At 36.9% G+C, this 21,612-nt stretch overlaps 1 protein-coding gene across 1 annotated transcript in view; it reads left to right on the forward strand.

Moving 5' to 3' along the window:
* The window catches only part of LYST (lysosomal trafficking regulator), a 205,181-nt gene extending 184,169 nt beyond the window's left edge, over positions 1-21,012 (forward strand). The window contains exons 49-53 of the mRNA XM_044002844.1: positions 9,308-9,447; positions 10,142-10,239; positions 17,069-17,225; positions 17,451-17,522; positions 18,845-21,012. Of these exons, the coding sequence (XP_043858779.1) occupies positions 9,308-9,447; positions 10,142-10,239; positions 17,069-17,225; positions 17,451-17,522; positions 18,845-18,983 (606 nt within the window). The 3' untranslated portion in view covers positions 18,984-21,012. The remainder of the gene's footprint in view (positions 1-9,307; positions 9,448-10,141; positions 10,240-17,068; positions 17,226-17,450; positions 17,523-18,844) is intronic.
* Positions 21,013-21,612: the final 600 nt, after the last annotated feature.

Here is a 21,612-nt window from a genome sequence, read left to right on the forward strand (position 1 = left end):
TTTAAAACTCATATACAGAAAAAAATCTAATAAACAGAAAGAAGGTGGAAGTACAAGGGACAGAAAATAGAGAAGCTTAGCATGATCCCATAAGATCATAGCAGGAGTGGGAGGGGGAAGGATAGCTGTATAGAAGAAAGAGGAAGGGCCAAATGATGAGTGGATTACTGCTAAGTATGAATAGGATAATGATGATAACATTAGAAACAAGGCAGGACTTATTTTGCTTTTGTTTTCACTGCTGAAGAGAGTAATCTTGGGCCTGCAAAGAAAAGAACAAAAATTACTACTGTGGAGTTGATACTTAAGTGGGAAATAGTACAAAAAGAGAACCTAGATGCCTTTGATGTGTTCTACTCACCATGCCGGGATGAGATACTGGAAAAAACTTTCAGACATGATTGCTGAATTTTTAATGATCTTTGAAAAAATGTGGAAAATATGAGAGGGGGGCAGCTAGGTGGCGCAGTGGATAGAGCACCGGCCCTGGAGTCAGGAGTACCTGAGTTCAAATCTGGCCTCAGACACTTAACACTTACTAGCTGTGTGACCCTGGGCAAGTCACTTAATCCCAATTGCCTCACTAAAAAAAAAAAAAAGAAAATAGGAGAGGAACCACAGCACTGGAGTAGGGCAGATATCTTCATATTCAAAAAAGAATGAAGCTGGAAAGATGGGTAGGGGCCAAGTGTTTTTTTTTAAATAATAAACATTTTATTTGTAGTTTGGGGTTCCAATTTTTATCCCTCTTTCCCCTCCCTCCCTTCTCCCTCCCCTGATGTGGCAAAAACAATCATATATGGGTTATGCATGTATGATTATGTAAAACATTACCATATTTGTCATTTTGTACAAGAAAACTTGATTAAAAGAAAAAAACGAAAGAAAGTGAAAAATAGCATGCTTCAGTCTGTTCTATAAACATCAGTTCCTTCTTTGAAGGTAGATAGTAGGTTTCATCAATAGTCCTTTGGGATTGTCTTGGATCATTGTACTTTTGAGAATAATTAAGTCATTCACAGTTCTTCATCAAACAATATTGCTGTCTCTGTGTACAGTATTCTCTTGGTTCTGCTCACTTCACAATATGTCATTTCATGCATGTCTCTCCAGGCCTTTCTGAAGTCATCCTGCTTGTCATTTCTTATAGCACAATAATATTCCATCATCATCACATACCACTGTTGTTTAGCCATCCCCCAATTGATGGGCATTCCTTTGACTTCCAATTCTTAGCCATCACAAAAAGAGCTACTATAAATATTTTTGTACAAATAGGTCTTTTTCTCTTTGGGGGGATATCTTTGGGACATAAACATAGCAGTGGTACTGCAGGATCAAAGGGTATGCACAGTTCTATACCCCTTTGGGCATAGTTCCAAATTGCTCTCCAGAATGGTTAGATCTTTTCACAACTTCACCAACAGTGTATGAGATTTAAAATTGGATATTAGATCATAAATCTCCCCTACTTAACCTTTCCCTTAATTTATCTCCCAGACTAGTAAATGGAAGAAGCTTCTGGTTTTCTAGTTAGAGCTTTTATTGTATGGTAGTCACAAGGTGATGTTGATTAGAAGGATAGGAAAGTAGAAATACAATACAAATCGTCTTAAGTCTAGGCTTAGTCTATATTCCGTATAAAACTCACCAAAAGCCAAAGGCCACCTTTGGAAAGAGAGAGAGACTGTGTCAAGCGCGTGCTGCTGCTAACTGCGAGCCGGGCCCAGTCGAACTCTCGTCAGCAATCAGCCTGTGCAGCGCAGTCAGGAGACCAGCGGAGCAGGAAAAAGGCCCACTTCCGTTCTCTCCTTGCCTTTTAAGTTCGCACCCCGGAAGTGGAGTGCTAGCAGGCAGTCTGACGTGCGCAGTAGGCGGACTGGCGTGTGTAGCTCATGCCATTGGTCTCCTCCCCAAAAGAGTGGTCCTTAAAAAAAAACTGGCGTCTCTCCATTATCTAACCGACTGTTAAAACTTTTTACCACATTCCCCCCTTTTGTTCCTCAAGAAACAAAATATTTCCTTGACGGAACAGTAAAAAGAATATAATAACTATTGCTAACTAATAATATGTGAACAACAATATAGAAAAGGAAGAGAGGAAAGTTTTGTCCAGAGGGGCGATTTTTTTTTTTTTTTGTCCTCATGAACCGACGCTTTGACATTAGTCCTGCAAAGGGAGAGCCTCTGCATTTGTTCCTCAAGAAACAAAATGTTTCCTTGACGGAACAGTAAAAAGAATATAATAACTATTGCTTTTCAGTTATCCTAACCAACTGTTAAAAAACTTTCATATTTTTTTTACCACAAGTGGATTAGCATCCCAGCTTTCCCACATTATAGGGGCCAAGTGTTTAAGGCCTTCAAAAACCATATAGAGGAATAGGTATTTTCCTACAGGCAATAGAGAGCCGCCAGAGTTTACTAACCAGATGAGTGACATGGTCAGACCTATTCTTAAGGAAGATCACTTTGTCAGTTTTGTGGAGGATGGATTTAGTTGGTAGTAGACACAGGGAGATCAATCAGGAAGCTGTTATAATTTTCAAGGTGAGAGGTAATCAGGACCTGAACTAAAATGATAAGTAGTGAGAAGGGAACAGGTGCACAGACTATTATAGGATAGAATTCTAGGCAAGATTTTTCCACTGACTGTATATGTAGGTGAGAAAAGTAAGGAACCAAGGGTAGAACCAAGGTCACCAACCTCAGAAACTGGTAAAATGGTGAGACTCTCAATAGAAACAGAATATTTTAGTAGAGGTAGAATTGGAGAGAAAGATAATGAGTTCTGGTTTGGACCTGTTGAGTTTTAGGTGTCTGCGTTCTGTCCAGTTCAGATGCCCAGTAGATAGTTGGTGATGAGGGAAGATCTGGAGAGAGACTGTATATATAGAGATCTGAGAATCATCTGCATAGATGAGGCTATTGAGGTCATACATGAGGCTATTGAGGGTGTATACTTAAGAGTTTTGAAATAAAAAGAAAGCAAAAGAGAGTGCTCATGGCAAAAAAGCCTCAATTTTTTTAGTAAAGTAAGAGATGAGGTCCTTAGCTTGAAGGGGTCAGGGAAGTTATGTGAGGTATGGTGTGGGGTAGGATTTAGAACAGCCTCTCTTGAGGAGGTAGGGATGGGAAATCCATTAGAGACGAGTAAAAGACATGGCCTTGCTAAAGTGAGGGCCCAGATGAGATTGGATAACATAAATTTGTAGTGTACCCAATCACCTTGCTTATATGACTTCCTCTAACTGTTCAGCAACACCTCAGTGGGAGTAATAGAGACAGATGGTAGAAGTAATTCACAAGTAATGTTTGGAAAGGGATAAGAAGTAATAGGTTAAGGGGACAAGAGTTTCCAGAATAGAATTCATTATGGAGTTGGACTGATGAATTATAGGTTGAAATAAGGAGGGGAGGGGCATCTAGGTGGCGCAGTGGATAGAGCACCAGTCCTGGAGTCAGGAGTACATGAGTTCAGATCCGACCTCAGACACTTAACACTTACTAGCTGTGTGACCCTGGGCAAGTCACTTAACCCCAATTGCCTCACAAAAAAAAAAAAAAAGAAGAAAAAGAAGGAGGGGAGGAAAGTGCCATCAGAGCAGGAGTGATGGCCTGAGAAAGGACTCAAGGGTAGAAAGTTTAGAGACTCCCATGAGAACAAAGAGTTAGTTTAGGAAGGATGAGGCATAGGAGGATATGGTCAGTTAGAAGAGTCACTTTTGATCATGAAAGTAGAACACTTGTGGGTCATGGTGCCCTCTAGCATATGACCATCCTTGTACATGACTGAGATGGAGTAGGGATTTGAAAAGAATAAGGAGGAAGGAGGGTAGGATATTTAAGGGAGTGTCAAGATGAATGTTGAAGGTCAGTATAAATGTATGAGTTGGGGAGAGAGAAAAGAAGGTGACTCTGGTATTGAACTTGAGAAGTCATCCAGTCAGCCAGCATTTATTAAGCTTTTACTGTGTGCCAGGTGCTGTGCTCAGTTCTGAGAACATAAATACAAACAAAAAGAAAGACAACCCCTACCCTCAAGGCACTTATATTCTAATGGGGAAGACTCCGCATAAAAGGAAGCTGAAAATGGGGTTTGGGAGAGGAAAAGAAGAGATGACTGACTTGGGCACCCTCTTAAATGGAGCTTCTGGGAACCCAGTGCCTCCAATCAGAGAGAAGGGCCCCAAGGGCAGAGGGACTGAAGGGAAGACCAGAAGAGTGCAGTCTAGTAAGAAATGGAGAGGTGGCACTCTCCTTCAGTGGAAATTCTGGGAGGAAGCTTCCACTGGGGGCCAGTGGACAGCAGACAGTATGATCTGCATTAGATAAAGAATTGTATCAGTGTGCACTTCAAAGGGTGCTGAGTCACTGTGACAAAGGGAGAGACTGGAAGTAGAAGTGGGGAGCAAGGAGCCTTACAACTCTACCTTTAGGACCAGTGAGACTGGAGGTATTAGGGAAGAGGCTACTAGTACTGGAGAAGATAGCCAGAAACACAGCATCATCTGAGTCTCTGATTATTTGTAAATTATGAAGAGTACAAAAGGAAGAAGTTTAAACTGAGGAGAAGTTTGTTTGAAGGGAGAAACACATAGGAGGAAGCCTGGCCCAGTCAAGTCAGACCCTACCAGGAACCTGAACCCAAAAGCCTTGCAAGTAGCCATCCTCCTTTTCCTCCAGACCACTAGCGCTGCTTCTAGCTCTAGCCCTATAGCTAATGTTGAGAACGATCACAATGGAGAAGAGATCTACCTCTCTCACCATCACCAACGTGAGCTGACTAAATGGGGGTAAACCCAAGAACCCCAGGAGTGGCAGCATTCCACAGACTAGCAGACCTGCTTCTAGCCTAGCCCATTACAGCCACCATCCCAGGGAGAAACCACTGAGATGTGACCAGGTAGCTACTTCTTTGGGCAGTGCAATGACAGCCACTGAAGACCCAGAAAAGTGAGTTTTTACCACCCAAGCCCTTGGAATTGTCAAATGATTCAAATGCAGAAGTTGGTAAGATTGTATCAGTGGAAATGATATCAAAGATCTGCTTTGTCACACCCTAAGGACCAGGGGACCTTTCTCTCTGACTTGCAGTCAAAACCTTTTTATGTGTTTTCTCCCCTAATAACAGTTTTCCTTGAGACCAGAGGACTATCTTATTTTTCATTTGTATCCCCAGCATTTACCACAGTGATTTGCACAAAGTAGGACTTTAATAAATGTTTTTTCGTTCATTTCTTCATTCATCCATTCACCCAATCATGGAAATTTTTATAACACTGTCCTGTTCTGCTTGTGTGAAAGCTTATGTGACCTAAGCACAAAGTTGGTGAAAGTATCATAAAATAAAATACTAACTTTACCAATCCATTATTTTTCCACTATGATTAATGTATTAAAAGGAAAGGGAAATCATATCTTTTATGGAAACAAAAATTCTGGAATCTAACTCAAAGATTATATTTTGTCTTAGTCCGAGTTACCATCCTGAAGGATTTCTGTCAAAGGCCTTTTGTTCCAGCTTAGCACATGGTTAATGGTTCTACTTTTTTTACCTTTAGCTTAATAGAAAGTAAACTATCTTGTGCTATGTCAATGTTAAGAAAAGCATTTTTACGTGGAAAAAGAGCTTTTGATTTGCTTCAGTTAGTGACAAATAGCACTCTTCAACTGAATATACAAGCTATAGTTCTCTTTTGGTGAGTATAGATTAAGTAGTCTTAATAGTAATGTTCAAAATGATCATGTAGCTTTTTTCTAATGTATCATAACTGTTATTTTCTTTTTTTTAATTAATAAAGTATTTTTTTTCCTGTTACATGTAAAGAGTTCTCAACTTTTGTTTATACAAGCTTTCCAATTTCAGATTTTTCTCCTTCCCTCCCCCCTCCCCTAGATAGCAGGTAATCTGACATAGGTTTTATATATCTATATATATATATATATATATATATATATATATATATACATATATATATATATGCATATGGTTTTTCAATCAAACATTTTATGAGATTTCAATTTAAGGATTTTACTTGCTCACTAACTCCTCATTCACGAATCCCCTCTACCAATGAAATCACTGGTCCAATCCATATCCCTTATTATTTTACAAGGGTTAACTATTTTCTTTTTACTTCCTTGTGTCTTATTTTATGATAAACAAATAACAGCCTGAAATCATGTAGCCATTTTTCTCAGAATCACAGAATTTGAGTGAGAAGAAAACTCAGCAGCCATCTAGTACAAACCATATATGAAAGGACTTCCCAGAATAAAAAGTTCCAAAAGTCATGAGCACTGTTTGAAGGCTTCTAAAAGTCAGAGGACCCACTCCTCTCCAAACAACCCTTTCCCCTTTTGGATAGTTCAAATTTTTTAAAAGTTTTTCTGACCTCAGCCTTGAAACTGGCCTCTCTGCCACTTCCAACCATTATTCCCAGTTCCAACCTCTAGAGGCAAACAGAACAAATCTAATCTCTCTTACACATGACAGTCCTTCAGAAACATGAAGAGACAGCTGTCATGTGCTTTTTGAGTTCTCTCTTCTTCAGGCTAGATATCCCCAGTTCCTTCAGACAGTCTTCATGTGACATCCACTCAAGGCCCGTCACCATTCAGCCATCCCCTGGACATTCTCCAGCTTATCAATGTCCTTAAAACATGGTACCATGTTCTGTTTGAGTACAGGGGGACCATTACCCTCCTATTCCTAGAAGCTGTGCTTTTTAAGAACAGCTGTAACCTAAACCATGCCTTCCCATTTTATACTTGTGAAGTTAATTTTTTGGTATCAACTTTACATTTATCTTTGTTGAATTTCATCTTATTGGATTCAGCTAAATGTTCTAGCCTTTGAAGGTCCTCTTATATCATGACTTTCTCACCTGCTATGTTAGATCTTCCCATCTTTGTGTCTTCTGTAAATTTGATGAGTGTGCCATCTATGTCTTTATGCGAATCATTGATTAAAATGTTAACCAACAGAAGACCAAGCATACAACCCTGGGCTAGTCCACTGGAGCCCCTTACCAGGTTGATATCGAACCATTAATTCTTTGATTCTGGCTAGCCAAACAGTTCTGAATTCATCTAACTATTCTTGTCTTATCTCCCCCTTTTCCACCAATAAAAGTATGAGATGTTATATTAAAAGCTTTGCTGGCAGGTAAACCAAATGCCCAGCATTCCCCTCATCTACTAATTTAGTAAGCTTGCCAAAAGGGGAAATGAAGTTAGTTTATCATGACTAGTTCTTGAAACCAAGCTTGCTCTTGGTGATTATTACTCCCCTCTCCAGGTGTTCTCCAATTATCTCTCTATGATCCATTCTAGACTTTTCCCAGGAATTGAAGTTCAGCTCACTGGCCTGTGGTGTACACAACTCTTCCCTTTTCTGTAAATCAGAACACCATTTCTTCTTCTCCAATCTTGCAGTACCTACCTAAAGAATTTATTTTAGCTATTTTTTCCAGTTTCATTATGCTAAAAGGTTTCTTTACACATTTGTTTTTCAAGATTTTTCAGTGTATTCATTGTCTCATATTTTGGCTTTCTCAAAATTATTATGATTTTAGTTCATCAGATTCATTTCCCCTGAGGTAATTGCCAGTTGAGTTTTATGTAATTCTTTTTTTTTTAAGTTGGTTAATATTGTTACTTTATCCTTACTAACAGAAAAAGATATTTTCTTCTATAACAGTAAATTTTTAAAAGTAAATAAAGAAAATAGATGTGTAAGAAAGGTTTTACTCTTTCCCACTGCCACACACACACACACACACACACACACACACACACAATTATGAAATAAACACTTTCTATTGTCTAAATAAACTACTATGTAAAGAATTGTGTGGGGGATCTCTGACATTACCAAGTTCTGGTCAGGCTTTTCAAAAGAACTGATGGAGACAATTGCCAAACGTGAAGTTTTTCAGAGCCATATTTATATTATTTAGGTAGACAAAGATTTTTTCTTTTCTTTTCTTTTCTTTTTTTTTTTTTTTGCCAGAACTTCAAAATTCTATCATTTGAAAGTGCTGATTTAGGAATGAGGGATAGGATTTTTTATCTTTACAAATGAATTTTTTTGGTCAAAGTATTCAGATAGCATCCAAAAATTAGAACGCTATTTCCATTGTTTCAGTCTTTTTAGAATCACAGAATGTCAGACCTCAGAGAGATCTTATAAATTATTTTGTCCAGCCTACACATTTTTAAGAAAGATAATTTGGCTTAATGAGGTACATTGACCAGAGCTTAGTTGGTGTCAGGTCCTTTTCGATTACACCACAGACCCTATACTGACTTGTTAGATTAGGATCATATGTGTACTGTTAAGGAATAAAGAAAAGATACAGATTATTTACTATAGAAGAGTTTTTTCTTTCTTTAAAAAAAAAAATTCATTTTTTAAGAAACACATTTGACCTCTTCAGTATTCCCACTTGAAATTATATTATTCCTGTATGTATGTTCACCAAAGACACTACTTGAATGAAAAAATTAACCCTTTCCACTTTGGGGGGGGGGGGGCAATGGGGCTTAAGTGATTTGCCCAGGGTCACACAGCTAAGTGTTGTCAAGTGTCTGAGGTCATGTTTGAACTCAGGTCCTCCTGAATCCAGGGCTGGTGCTTTATCCACTGCGCCACCTAGCTGCCCCCTTTCCACTATTTTTAACAACTTATTTTAAAAATGAAACATTTTCCTTCCATCTTTTTTGCCATCATGTCTAAACAAAATACACCAAAAAGTCTGTAAAATAAGAAAATTCTTGAGATAACAAATAATGCCACTTTTTGGATACAGTTCAAATTCATCATCAGATCTTAGCTTTTTCTGCTTCCTCCTTTTGGACCTGGAAAGGTCAAGTCTGCATTAATCAAGTTTTATTTTTTGGAGGGGACTAGACTATAAAAGTCATGGCCTAACTGCCTATCAGAAGACAAAGTTGAAATAATAAAGATCTCTGTATTATTTCCTCTTTCCCCTCTCCTTATCCAAACCTTCTCACCTTAAATCACCAAAACTATCCCAGATAGTGAATCTCTTAGTCCATAATAAATTGAAAAGGGTCAGGTTACTCTTTGTAACCACTGCAAATCCATCTGTTTTGCTTTATTAAAAAAAAAATCTCTGTAGATATGCTAACAAGAGTTTGATTTGATGCTGCTGCCTGCTGCTGCGGATTATTATTAGAATGTTTGGGCCCATACTCTTATTTTTTTAGATAAATTGTCTCTAGGGCAAGTTTTTGTCATGGTTATTATTAGCTTGTTCTTCATTTAATTTTATTTCAGCCATCAGAGATAGAAATGGAGTCTCAGATACATCTCTATGGCCATACAGAAGAGATAACCAGCTTATTCGTTTGTAAACCATACAGCATAATGATAAGTGTAAGCAAAGATGGAACCTGCATCATATGGGATTTGAACAGGTACTCATAATTGCTCTAGTTTAAAAAACAAGCATTCTTTAATTTCTTCTGTTTATGTATCGGGTTAAAAGGTATTTCATTTTTTCATGTTTCTCTTTTTTTTACATCATAAAAGTAACTTACTATTTTCTAGTTACATGTAGAGATAGTTTTCAACATTTGTTTTTTATTAGATTTCTAGTTCTAAATTTTTCTCCCTCCTTCCCCCCTCTCCAAGACAGCAAGCAATCTGATATAGATTATATATTTCATGTTTCTCTTGAGAAGAATTCCATATTTACTATGTCTATAGGCATGAAATGCATGTTAACCTCATCTGAAAAAAAATGCTTAAAATTCAATTCAACAAATATGTGTTTAATGCTTACTATGTGTAAAATACTATCTTAATCGCTAGGGGTAGAAAACATCAATATAATCCCTGCCCTCAAGAGTTTTCAGTCTATTAGCTTTATGAATGGCACATCCATAAATTAAGGAAGAACCTGATAGGCAGTAGATTATACTTTGATTTAATTATAATGAAAATTTATTTTTTTAATAATAAACATTTTTATTTATAGTTTTGAGTTCCAAATTTTATCCCTCCTCTCCTTCCCTCCTTCCCCTCTCCCCTCCCTGAGGCAGTAAACAATAAGATACGGGTTATACATGTGCAATTATATCATGAAAATTTTTTAAATTTATCTCTTAGGTTATGCTATGTACAAAGTCTGGCTGGACATAAGAGCCCAGTAACAGCTGTCTCTGCTAGTGAAACCACAGGTGATATTGCTACTGTTTGTGATTCAGGTAAGTACTGCATCAAAGTCAAAGCCTTATGAACAAAGAAACAGTACTTTTTAAAAGTCATGGTTATCCTTGTGCTGTTGATCATCATGAAACATCTTTTCTCTGTGGCCTTCTAATCATATTGTCGTACTGTGAATATAAAAAATTCTGTATGTGTGTCTGTTGAACCCACAATGCAATCACAAGCAAAGATTACAATTTTAATACATAAAGTATGACCAAATGCAGAATTGGTTTTTTTCTGAAAACTTAGTTCCTTCGTGTTAAATACAGAATTATATTTAAATAGGTATAATATGCATAAATTAGTTTTTATATACTCATCTAAATTTCTTGGTTATTTTTCGCATTTATTTTTCCAACTCGTTCATTTTTACTTCTTTAATATAATCCTTTTTTCCAACTCATATTATTTTTATTTTTTAATCATAAAAGTATTTTTTTAATAGTTACATGTAGAAATAGTTTTCAATATTTGTTTTTATAAGATTTCTAGTTCCAAATTTTTCTCCTTTCCCCCTCCCCAAGACAGAAAGCAATCTAATATAGGTTATGCATGTACAATAACATTCTTTAATACAATCTTGGTTAGTCTCTGTGCCTTACCAATTGAGTGGAAAAAATGGTCGATGGTAGTTTTTTTTTTAAGTTAAACTATAAAATGAGAAGCTTAGACTAGATGCTCAAGAGTACCACCATGAGCCTTAATCAGAGGTTCCAAAGCATGAGAGTATTTGCTCAAAGTGATCCCATGAATACAGGATCAGATTCGTGGAATTCAGACTGACTTGTAAAATTCCAGTTCACTTTTATTTACTAATCACAATCACCAAAAGACAACTGTCTCTTACAGAAACACTTGATTTAGGAAATGGAACTATAAACCAACAATTTACTAATTGTTCTCTTTTGGTTTGTGCCTTAGCCATGTAACACATTGAGCTAGTAGAAAGTTGTTCCACTGGTTTATAGAACTCTAATATCTCACTCCTTTGAAAGTTGGGAATGATCCTGAGAGATCTGAATTTTGTAAAGTTAATTACTTTGCTGCTGCCAGGAGTGATTTATTAGCTATGATATTGTATCCATTATACATTTGGGGATAGAAAACAAAATTACTTCTGTTACACCATTAGAGTATTCAGGTGTCCCTAGGTAATCCGTAGTATAATAGAGTTGATGCAGAAATTTTCTCCCCATTAAAAAAAGAGTCACTAATAAAAAATTTAAGGGCCTCTATGCATATATAAAAGAAATTGCAAAAAGTATTTGTTATACTGAGGTGATATAACTGAAATACCACCAAAGAAAGGCCCAAAACATTCCATCACCCGAATAGTTTTTGTCATCTGTGCAGACTTTCTGAGAGCGGGAAGGAAAGGAAATCTAAACTTTCAGCCCTCTAAGAAGGTTAGCTCTAGGTCCCTAAAATATTTATTAGTACTTATTAAAGTATGTCCACTTTTTCCCCTTCCACTTTCATCTTAACCCCTTACAGTCCAGCTTCCAAAAGTACCATTCCACCAAAACTGCTCCTTCCAAAGTTACTTATTATCTCCTAGTTTCTAAACGCCATAACTTTTTTCTCAATTCTCATTCTCCTTGACCTCTCTGTAGCCTTTTATAGTATTTATCACTTCCTCCTCTTTGATACTCTCTAGGTTTTCAGGATACCACGCTCTCTTCCTACTTCTGACCTCTCCTCTGGATCCTCCTCCATCATACCCTCTAATCATAGGCGTCCCTCAGAACTCTGACCTGGGCCCTCTTTTCTTCTCCTATATTACTTCACTTGGTGATCTCATCTGCTCCCATGGATTTAATTACTATTTCTGTGCTGATGATTCTCAGATCTACCTTTGCTACTCTAACCTTTCTGCCAACCTCCAATTTATGGGTCATACTGCAATGTGCTCTTTGACATTTATGCCCCATGCAAATGGACTCGGTATGTTGTTTTATTGCAGCTGAAATTGCTAGATTGTCTGTTAGTGTATCTCTGAACAAAAGTATCTGTGGGCAATATTGATTAAATACTATTTTTGAAAATTATTATGGTTGCTAAAGCATTTTATAATGGCATGCTTCAAATTTATATATTTATTAAAGTGACCATGAAATCTCAGCCTGCTTCTCAAACACAAATTCCCACTCCCCAAACCCCAGAAATCCTTGGTTCAAATTTAGGTATTCCATTTGAAGGTCCTAAACAATATCATAGCCAGGGGGCACACCCACTAGTTTACTGATGTATTTCAGATTTAACAGATCTCCCAGATGAAAGGGATCTTTGAAGCTACTGTAGTTCAGCCCACCCCCTTAACCAAGAACCCCTCTACCACATCTAGGAGTTGTCTTCCAGCTTCCATTGGAAGGCTTCTAATGAGGGGACGCACTGTACCCTAAGGCAGCCCACTCCATTTCTGGATCATTCTGATTGTTACAGCACCACGCCACACTTTTGTATTCATTGCTGGGTCATAGATCCAGAGTGAGAAGCAAACTCAGAGCCTTAGTCCAGCTTCTTCATCTTACAGATAAGGAAGCTGGAGCCCACAGAGGTTCAGTGTGTTGCCTCAGGTCAGTCAGGTAGATTTTAAACCTCTGACCCCATGGTTAATGCTCTTTCTACTATGTCAGACTTCTTCTCATCCTTGTTTACCTAGCCTTGAAAGGTTTCCATCATCTCTACTTCAATCACCAGGTCATCTTTGTTAGTGAGAAAAGTTATTCCCCTCATCATTTCCTCTACTCTTTGAAGAATGAAATTTTCATTGAGTCAAGGTAGAACCTTACTATCTGCTCATGGGACAGAAAGAGAGATAGATCTCTAGCAGATGTCTATAAAACTGTCCTAGCTCCGTGCCAGGCTGATTGATCTGGTTCCTGAACTCTTCAGCAATTTCTTTTTTCCCATACCAGGTGTGTGTTTTATTGATGATACACTATGTCTAATTTTTCTTTCCAACATGGTTCATCATGTATTACCACTCCACTGTATTACCTTCCTTTGGATCTTAGATTTCTTCATGTGAATATGTTTTCTTATAGATACACAGAATCATAGAATCTGTTTATAGGATTGTAGTCCTCTGGTCCATAGCACCCCAGAAGGCAGAGCCACTACAAGATAGAGACCAGTGGCTGTCCAGCCTCTGCTGGAGGCCTCCCAGGCAGAGGCTGTCACTTCTTATTCTTATTTATTTATTTTTTTAAGTGAAGCAATTGGGGTTAAGTGACTTGCCCAGGGTCACACAGCTAGTAAGTGTTAAGTGTCTGAGGCCAGACTTGAACTCAGGTACTCCTGACTCCAGGGCCGGTGCTCTATCCACAGTGACACCTGGCTGCCCCTGAGGCTGTCACTTCTTGCTGTGGCTCTTTGCTTTGGGGGATCTCTGATTGGGAAGAACTTTCTTCCTGACATCCAGTTTGAATGGACCTCTTTGCAGATTCCAGCCCCTGGTTCTGACCTCTAAAGCCAAACAGAACAAATCTAATCCTTCAGAAACCTGAAGACAGATAGCTGTCACATGCCCTCTCAGTCTTCTTTTCTCTAGGCTAAATAGCTCCAGTTCCTTCACCTAGTCCTCATATGGCATGGACTCAGAACCCTTCACCATTCTGGTTGCCTTCCCCATATACTCTCCAGCTAATCAGTGTACTTCCTAAACTATGGCACTCAAGGGTAGAGGACAGCGGCACCATCACCCTCCTCTTCCTAGAAGCTGTGCTCTTCTTAATGGGGCCTATGGTCCCATTGACTTTCAGTCCCAGACCCTTTTTATAACAGCTGCCATCTAACCATGCCTTCCCATTTTTATGTACTTTTATGTAATTTTTATACCCAAATACAAACTTTTCCATTAATCTTTTTATCTTATTAATTTCAGCCCAATTCTTTAGCCTGGCAGTAATAATAATAGCATTTATATAGCGCTTTAAGGTTTGCAGAGCACTTTACCAATCTTATTTCCTTTGACCATCACAATGGCCCTATGAGGAAGGTTATTGAGGAAACTGAGGAAGACAGGTTATATGACTTGTCTGGGGTCGCACCACTAGTAAATGTCAGAATTCGGACAAGAATGCAGGTCTTCACACCTCTATCCACTGCACCACCAGTTGTCAATATCCTTTTGTATCTCAACTCTGTCATCCATCAACTCTTACTCAAGGAACTTGTATTCTAATGGAGACAACATTTACATAAATCAGTACCTAGAAGATGAATCCAGAATAAGTGGAAGGCAACCTTAGAGAGGAAAGGCATCCATGTACAGGGACTTCTGCAGGAGATGGCACTTGAACTGAGTCTTACAGGAAGTCAGGGATCCTAAAAGGTGGAGATTAGGAGGGAAAGCATTGTAGGCACAGGGAACTGCCATTGCAAAAGCTTTGAGGTAAGAGATTAATCTTCAAGTGTGAGGAACCACAGTCAGGAGCATTGGGCTGGACTAGAGTGCCCTGATGGGGGAGCTAAGGAAGATATGAAGAAGTTTGGTTGTAAAGAGCTTGAAATGCTAAATAGAAGCATTTCTATTTAATCCTAGTGATAACAAGGAACCATTGACGTTTATTGACTGGGGGGAAGGAAAAGAATACATGATCAGATCTGCATGTTAACAATATCGTTTTTGGAACTTGTCTGGAGGACACAGTGGAGGGGAGAGAGACTTGAGGCAAAGCTAAGAAGGTTCTTATGAGTCTAGCTAAGGGATGATGAGAGTTTGAACAAGGCTGGTGGCTGTCTGAGTTAAGAGGAAAGGGCATGTGCAAGAAATGTTTAGAAAACGAAATTGTTGAGTTTTGCAATGGATTTGACATGGAGAGTAGAAGAGAGTGCAACTGGAACTGGATTGATGGTCTGTGATAGTACTGCAGGATGGAGTGGTAAGAGGTCATATTGAGGATGAATTATAGGTTTTGGAGGAGTGAGGTACATGGAGAGATGAAAAATTGTGATTGGATAAAGAAAATGTGGAGTCCTTGAATGTGGATGTGGAACAATCCTGAATCATGGCACGATCAAGGACATGGCCATCCCTGTATGTAGTTAATGTAGAGTGGAGAAGTAGGTCATAGGAACTACGTAGGTTGAAGAACTAGTAAATTAGGGTACTTAAAGAAACATCAGTATACATGCTGAAAAAAAAAATCCCCTAGAATGAGAGCAGGAGATTGAGGTGGAAAGGAAGTCTATGAGCTAAGCAAAGAATATTTTGAGAAAGGAGCCTTAAGTGTCTAGCCATCGGGATCTAGATTAATAAATTTGGATGATATCAATCTCAAAAGAGAGTTGCTGAATGATGGCAGCAGAGGGAGATTATAGAAGTGTCAGTGGTGGCTGAGGAATATTTCAGTCCCCTGTGAATTTCAATCCTCTGTTTGACAACCAGTGAGTCCAGTTAGGGTAGGGGAAGAGGAGAAATGAAAATGCATTCAATAGTGAAGATACAGTATCATCAAGATGAAAACAAGTCTCTGAATGCCAAAAGTTGGACAGGACAAGAGAGGAAGTGGTATAAGATAAAAGGAAGATTGATAGGTAGAAAGCAGGCATTCCAAATGGCATAGTGAAAGGGTTGGAGAAATCTGCACTGGGACCTGGCATGGCAAAATGGCAGATTAAGGTAGATAGGAATGAGGAAGGGGGCAGCCCAGCTTGAAGAGGGCTTATTCTTTAGTAGTCAGTTCTGTTTAGTTTAATGGAGGAGAAGAACAAAGGAGATAAGGAGTAAGCTGGCCACTGGGACTAAGTCTAGACAGTATCTGTGAGATCCAATGATGAAGACAGATAAATAAAAGGTCAAGGTTGACCCTCTAGAGATTCAGCACAGCAACCATACTTAACTACTCACTCTGCCATGGTTGCTGTGTTTTAGGCAGCTAAGTGGCACAATGGATAGAGCACTGGACCTGGAGTCAGTAAGACCTGAGTTCAAAATTAGCCTCAAACACTTACTAACTGTATGACCCTGGGAAAGTCACATAATCTTTATCTACCTCTGTTTCCTCATTTGTAAAATGGGAATAATAATAGTAGCACCTCCCACCAAAGGTTGTTATGAGGATAAAACAAGATAATATTTGTAAATTGTTTTACAAACCTGAGAGCATTATATAAATAGTAGCTAGGATCAAATGAGAAAATATTTGGTATTAAAAAAAGTGCTTATCACAGGGCCTGACACATAATAGGCATTACATAAATGAGTGTTCCCTTCCCCTTTCCCTTCTAATGTGGAAACATAACAGCAATTATGCTATTAGCTCCTGCTGAGCTCCTGTGACTGACTGTTCATGGCAGGCATAAGCAACATGTGTTCCCAGCCAGGATCCTGCAGTGCTCTGGGCTAGCTAGGGGAAGTATGGCTCATTTTGACCCTTGCTCAGTGAAGAAACAGAAGATGATGTGTAGATCAAGCCATGCGAGAATTGTTTGAAGGAGAGGTGAAATAAAGATGAATACCAAAATGCCTGCCCCTCTCCATAGTAACATAACTCCTGCTTTGGTTCCCATTTTTTTAATCCCTCCATGAATGAATAAATGGAGTGAATGAATGAAGTAATCTTTGAAAGTATTTATTAAGTGCTTTGTCTATGAGAAGCACTTTGCTAAATACTAGGAGTACAGATACAAAAGTGAAAGAGCCCCTGCCTTCAAGAAGCTTACAGCAACTGGTTATTGACATTATTTAGCATTTGAGTGTTTGTAAAGATAACTCCAGTTTGACAGTCCCTGTGCTGAAAATTGTTTACTGTTTGTATGATAATATTTAAAGGCTTCTGGTGCACTTAATTGTTATTTGTGAACTTTTTTCTATTTCAGTCGGGGGAGGTAGTGATCTCAGACTTTGGACAGTAAATGGCGATCTGGTTGGACATGTCCACTGCAGAGAAATCATTTGCTCTGTTGCTTTCTCTAACCAGCCTGAGGGTATATCTATCAATGTAATTGCAGGAGGACTAGAAAATGGAATTGTAAGGTAAGAGAACTTGGAGCCCTTTGGTTTTTTCTATCCTTCCCAAGTACATTGCAGTTCTAAATGTTTTATTTTTTGCCCAAATATATTAATGTATATGGATCTTAAACTCTTTAAAAATTAAAATCTTTTTTAAAATTTTAAATGCTTTGGAAATGGATTGTTTATTCCTATTTTAGCTATATTTATTTGAATATGTATACTAGTTACATATTAATTTTTCTTCAGGTTATGGAGCACATGGGATTTAAAGCCTGTTCGGGAAATTACATTTCCTAAATCAAATAGACCTATTGTCAGGTAAAGTTTTCCTTTATTTCTTCATTGTCAGTAATGCAGTTTTGTTTTTATGAACCATAAATGCTATATTTGAGTAAAGATGTATTCAAATACAAAATAAACCATATAGTTTATGATTTAAATTAATATAAATATACACACATACACATATATACTATGTAGATAGATATTTAACATCTGAATGATTTTTCCATACTACAGTACATGATAGCTTATGTGAAAAATGACTTGATCTGTGGAAAGTAGTTTTTCCTTGTTTTATTATTAATCGTGTTGCTATACATATGGGAACATGACTGAAAAGATCAATAAGCAATCAGCAAATATCTAATTTGAAATATGATTTGTTTTACTTTAAAAAGCTCTTTTCATCCTTCAAAGTATTATACCTGGATCAAAAATTTTTATAATTAGTAACTTATTTTAACAGTATTTATCCCTTGTCTCAGGAATTAAAAAAACAAGTATTGAGTTACAATTATATAAATGTGCGTGTGGTGTGTGTGTGTATATATGGCATATATAACTTTTATAAGAGGAAATATTGACAACATTCTGGATTTCTAGTTTTGTAGAGTTGTTGTTTTTTTTAAAGATAAAGTAATAAACGACAAGCAAAAAGGGGAAAAAACAAGTGAAGCAAGAAAATGGTCACTTTGTTCTTTAGTTGTTTTCTAGGTCACACAATTAAAATCTACTTCACAAGTCTGTCAAAATACTGTACCCCAATGAGATGATAAATTAAACCATATTAGGATTGAAATATTTTTTGCATGACTTCATATGTATAATAGTTATCAAATTGCTTGCCTTCTCAAGGAGGAGGAGGAGGATGGGCAGGAGTAAGGGAGAAAATTTAAAACTCAAAATTGTTTAAAATAATTGTTAAGAGGGAAGCTAGGTGGCGCAGTGGATAAAGCATCAGCCCTGGATTCAGGAGAACCTGAGTTCAAATCCGGCTTCAGACACTTGACACTTACTAGCTGTGTGACCCTGGGCAAGTCACTTAGCCCCAATTGCCCTGAAAAAAAAATAAAAATAAATTAAATTAAATAATTGTTTTAAAATTTCACATATAATTGGGAAATACTTAACAAAATAAATCATTTTTAAAATAAATTAAACCATATTAAGAACTTCCTATTTAAACCAGTGGGTTTCACTTGGTTTCTGATTTTGCCCTTTGAAAAAGAATTTCTTAACTTATTTACAGGTAAAATCATAGGACCTTAAATGTAGTAACAAATAAATATAGCCATGTCACCGAGCTTTAGAAATGTAAGAAAAACCCTGGATTTCTTGTTTGTTGTGTTTTTTTCTAGCCTTACATTTTCCTGTGATGGTCATCATTTGTACACAGCAAATAGTGATGGAACTGTAATTGCCTGGTGCCGCAAGGACCAACAGCGCTTGAAACAGCCCATGTTCTACTCATTCCTTAGTAGCTATGCAGCAGGCTGAATGTGAGAAAACTCTTGAGTTCTCTAAAGCACTTTAAGTACAAACTAGATTAATTCATCTTACTGACTTCAGCAGACTGAACCCAAACAAACGGGTGACTAGAACAAAAAGTCTAAATGATTATTAAATCTACATATGTCTTCACCAAATTATGAATCATCATAGTCATGAAAGGAGATATTTGTTCTTAAGTGTGGAGTTATATCCAGGGAGTTGTATCAAAATGCTCTAATGAGTTTCAGATGCTGCATCATAAATCAGAATCATATTTTTAAACTTTTTTTTAAACAAAGGGTTTCCCAAAAACACTAGGTTCCCTTTTTTTTTCTTTCTTCCTGAAAGTGCCAATAACATTTAAATTATTTATAATGTGATTGTCACAATGTGTATAGTATTAGAACAGTTACCTACTCTGGGATAACAGCCCAAAATATAATAAATTCAGGACTCAATTATTGCTTTCTTTGAGAAGCAAATTATTTAGTAGGTGCCTTTTGCACCAAGCATTTTATAGAGTGTCTGAATACTCAAATTGAAGCACTCCTAAATCTCACTGTTAGGTAGTTTTTGCCACTTGCCTTCTTAGCTTGAGGTAGAACTAGGATCTTTCAACAGCCACAAACAGGAACTCTGGTATCTTAACATAGGTGCATCATGTTACTTCATAAAGTAACATTCAAAATACATAACACCGGCTTTTGCAGAATATCCCTGGCTGGCATCTTAAGGTTCAACTATGTACAACAATTATGTTTTTAATACCTAAAAAACAGAACACATAATATATTTAATCATTTGGAATAAGAACCCTATTCTGCGCAGAAAGTTTGAATAGGTGTTAATTATACTTTTCATATAGGGAATTTATTCTATAAAAAATGGAATTTTCCAAAAACAACATTGTAAAAGAGTAGAAATCGTTGTCATTTTCTTAAATAAGAGGCAAAAGTATAGACCTCTTAAAGGGAACAAACATTATATATTCTATTTCTGTTAAGTTGGTCTTACCCAAGATTTCTACCATTTACCATCTAGAGCGTTAAAGAACATCCCCAACTGCTTTGACAATGAACAACTGCCTTGTCTTAGAAAGAATGATCTAAGTTCTATTGTGTATTTTTCTTCACTAGGAAAAGATATAGGAACTTAAATATGTATCCAAGCAACTTTACACACTTTGGAGACTGAGTCCTAAAAGTCTTAGATTATTCTTTCTCCACCATCAAATTATAATTCTATTTTTACTTACTTGGGGTGCTGTTTTGTTGTTTTTGAAAACGTTGTTTTGAACAGTTAGCTTAGTGCTCTGTTACCATGTGAAAAAGATATGCATTCCTGCCCATAAATAATTTTTGCATTTGCTATGAAAATTTAGTTTGTATGGTGTTATGTTTACAAAATTTCTTTTGTAATTTCCAGACTTTCTTAAACATTCTACTTAAAGACCTATGTAAAATATAATTCCATATTCTCTTGCCTTGAAAAAAATTAAAATATATATGTATGCATATGTATACATATATGTGCATACTAATGAGATAAGAAAATGGCTACATATGCATTTATTTTAAACTGCATATACTTGTAAGTATATTAAATAAGCTGGCACAGCCTAAATGTTATCTTTGAGGTCCAAATGCAGCAGATATGAGGTTATTCCAATTCATGTTGAAGTGACGTGCTTTGTTTAAAAATTACAAATATTGTCTGGCTCCCTTTTTTGACTGAGGACTAGGAGTTACATCCCTATTAGGAATAGGGATACTGCTTAGTCTTGTTTTTTAAGAAAATGGCCTAACAAAAATATATGCAAAATAACTGGTCTTCATAAGAGTGCAATATTATATTTTTATGTAAAAACATAAATTAATCTTTGGGATGACTATTTATTCAGCATGGAACTTGTTAGTGATATTTAAAATACTTCATAATAACTTGTGCATGTTGTAGCAAAAAATTTTGTAAATAACCATATGCTCTATTGTCTTTGTATACACTGCCACTTCTATTGAGGAATAAATTTGATTAAAAAAAAAAAACAGAGGAAAGCCCTGTTCTTCACAAAATGTAAATGTTTGAGATTTTGTTATAATTCATGTATTTTGTAACAATATAAGTTCTGCTTTTTTAATACTAATTAATCTTACTATGAGAAAATAACAGCTTTTTTTTCTTGAATATGATGCTAAGTAGGTATTTTGAGACTTAAATTTGCTATACATCAAAGTAGTAGGTACAGCAGTTCTAGGATCAAATAGCATATTGTGGAATTTAGTAACATCTGCTGCAATCATCCAGACAATTTAGACTACACCTCATCCACCATCATCTACAAATGACCACTGAGTCAGGCTGATATATAAAATAGTGGTTTTGTTCAGCAGCCTCTAGTCTTGTATACCCAGTAGTCTATATCTCCTTCCTGAATTCAAGAGGACTCAAGCATAAATTAGATCTTTTTTAACCCAGCTTCCATTAGAAGACCTTATCTGACTTTTGACCATATAGACTTGTAAAACAGAGACCAACTTCATCCATAAGTTTCATTCATTCAGCTAACAAATATATATATATTTTTTTAATTTTTTTAGTGAGGCAGTTGGGGTTAAGTGACTTGCCCAGTGTCACA

The sequence above is a fragment of the Dromiciops gliroides genome, chromosome 4, assembly GCF_019393635.1.
Source record: "Dromiciops gliroides isolate mDroGli1 chromosome 4, mDroGli1.pri, whole genome shotgun sequence".
NCBI classification, from domain to species: domain Eukaryota; kingdom Metazoa; phylum Chordata; class Mammalia; order Microbiotheria; family Microbiotheriidae; genus Dromiciops; species Dromiciops gliroides.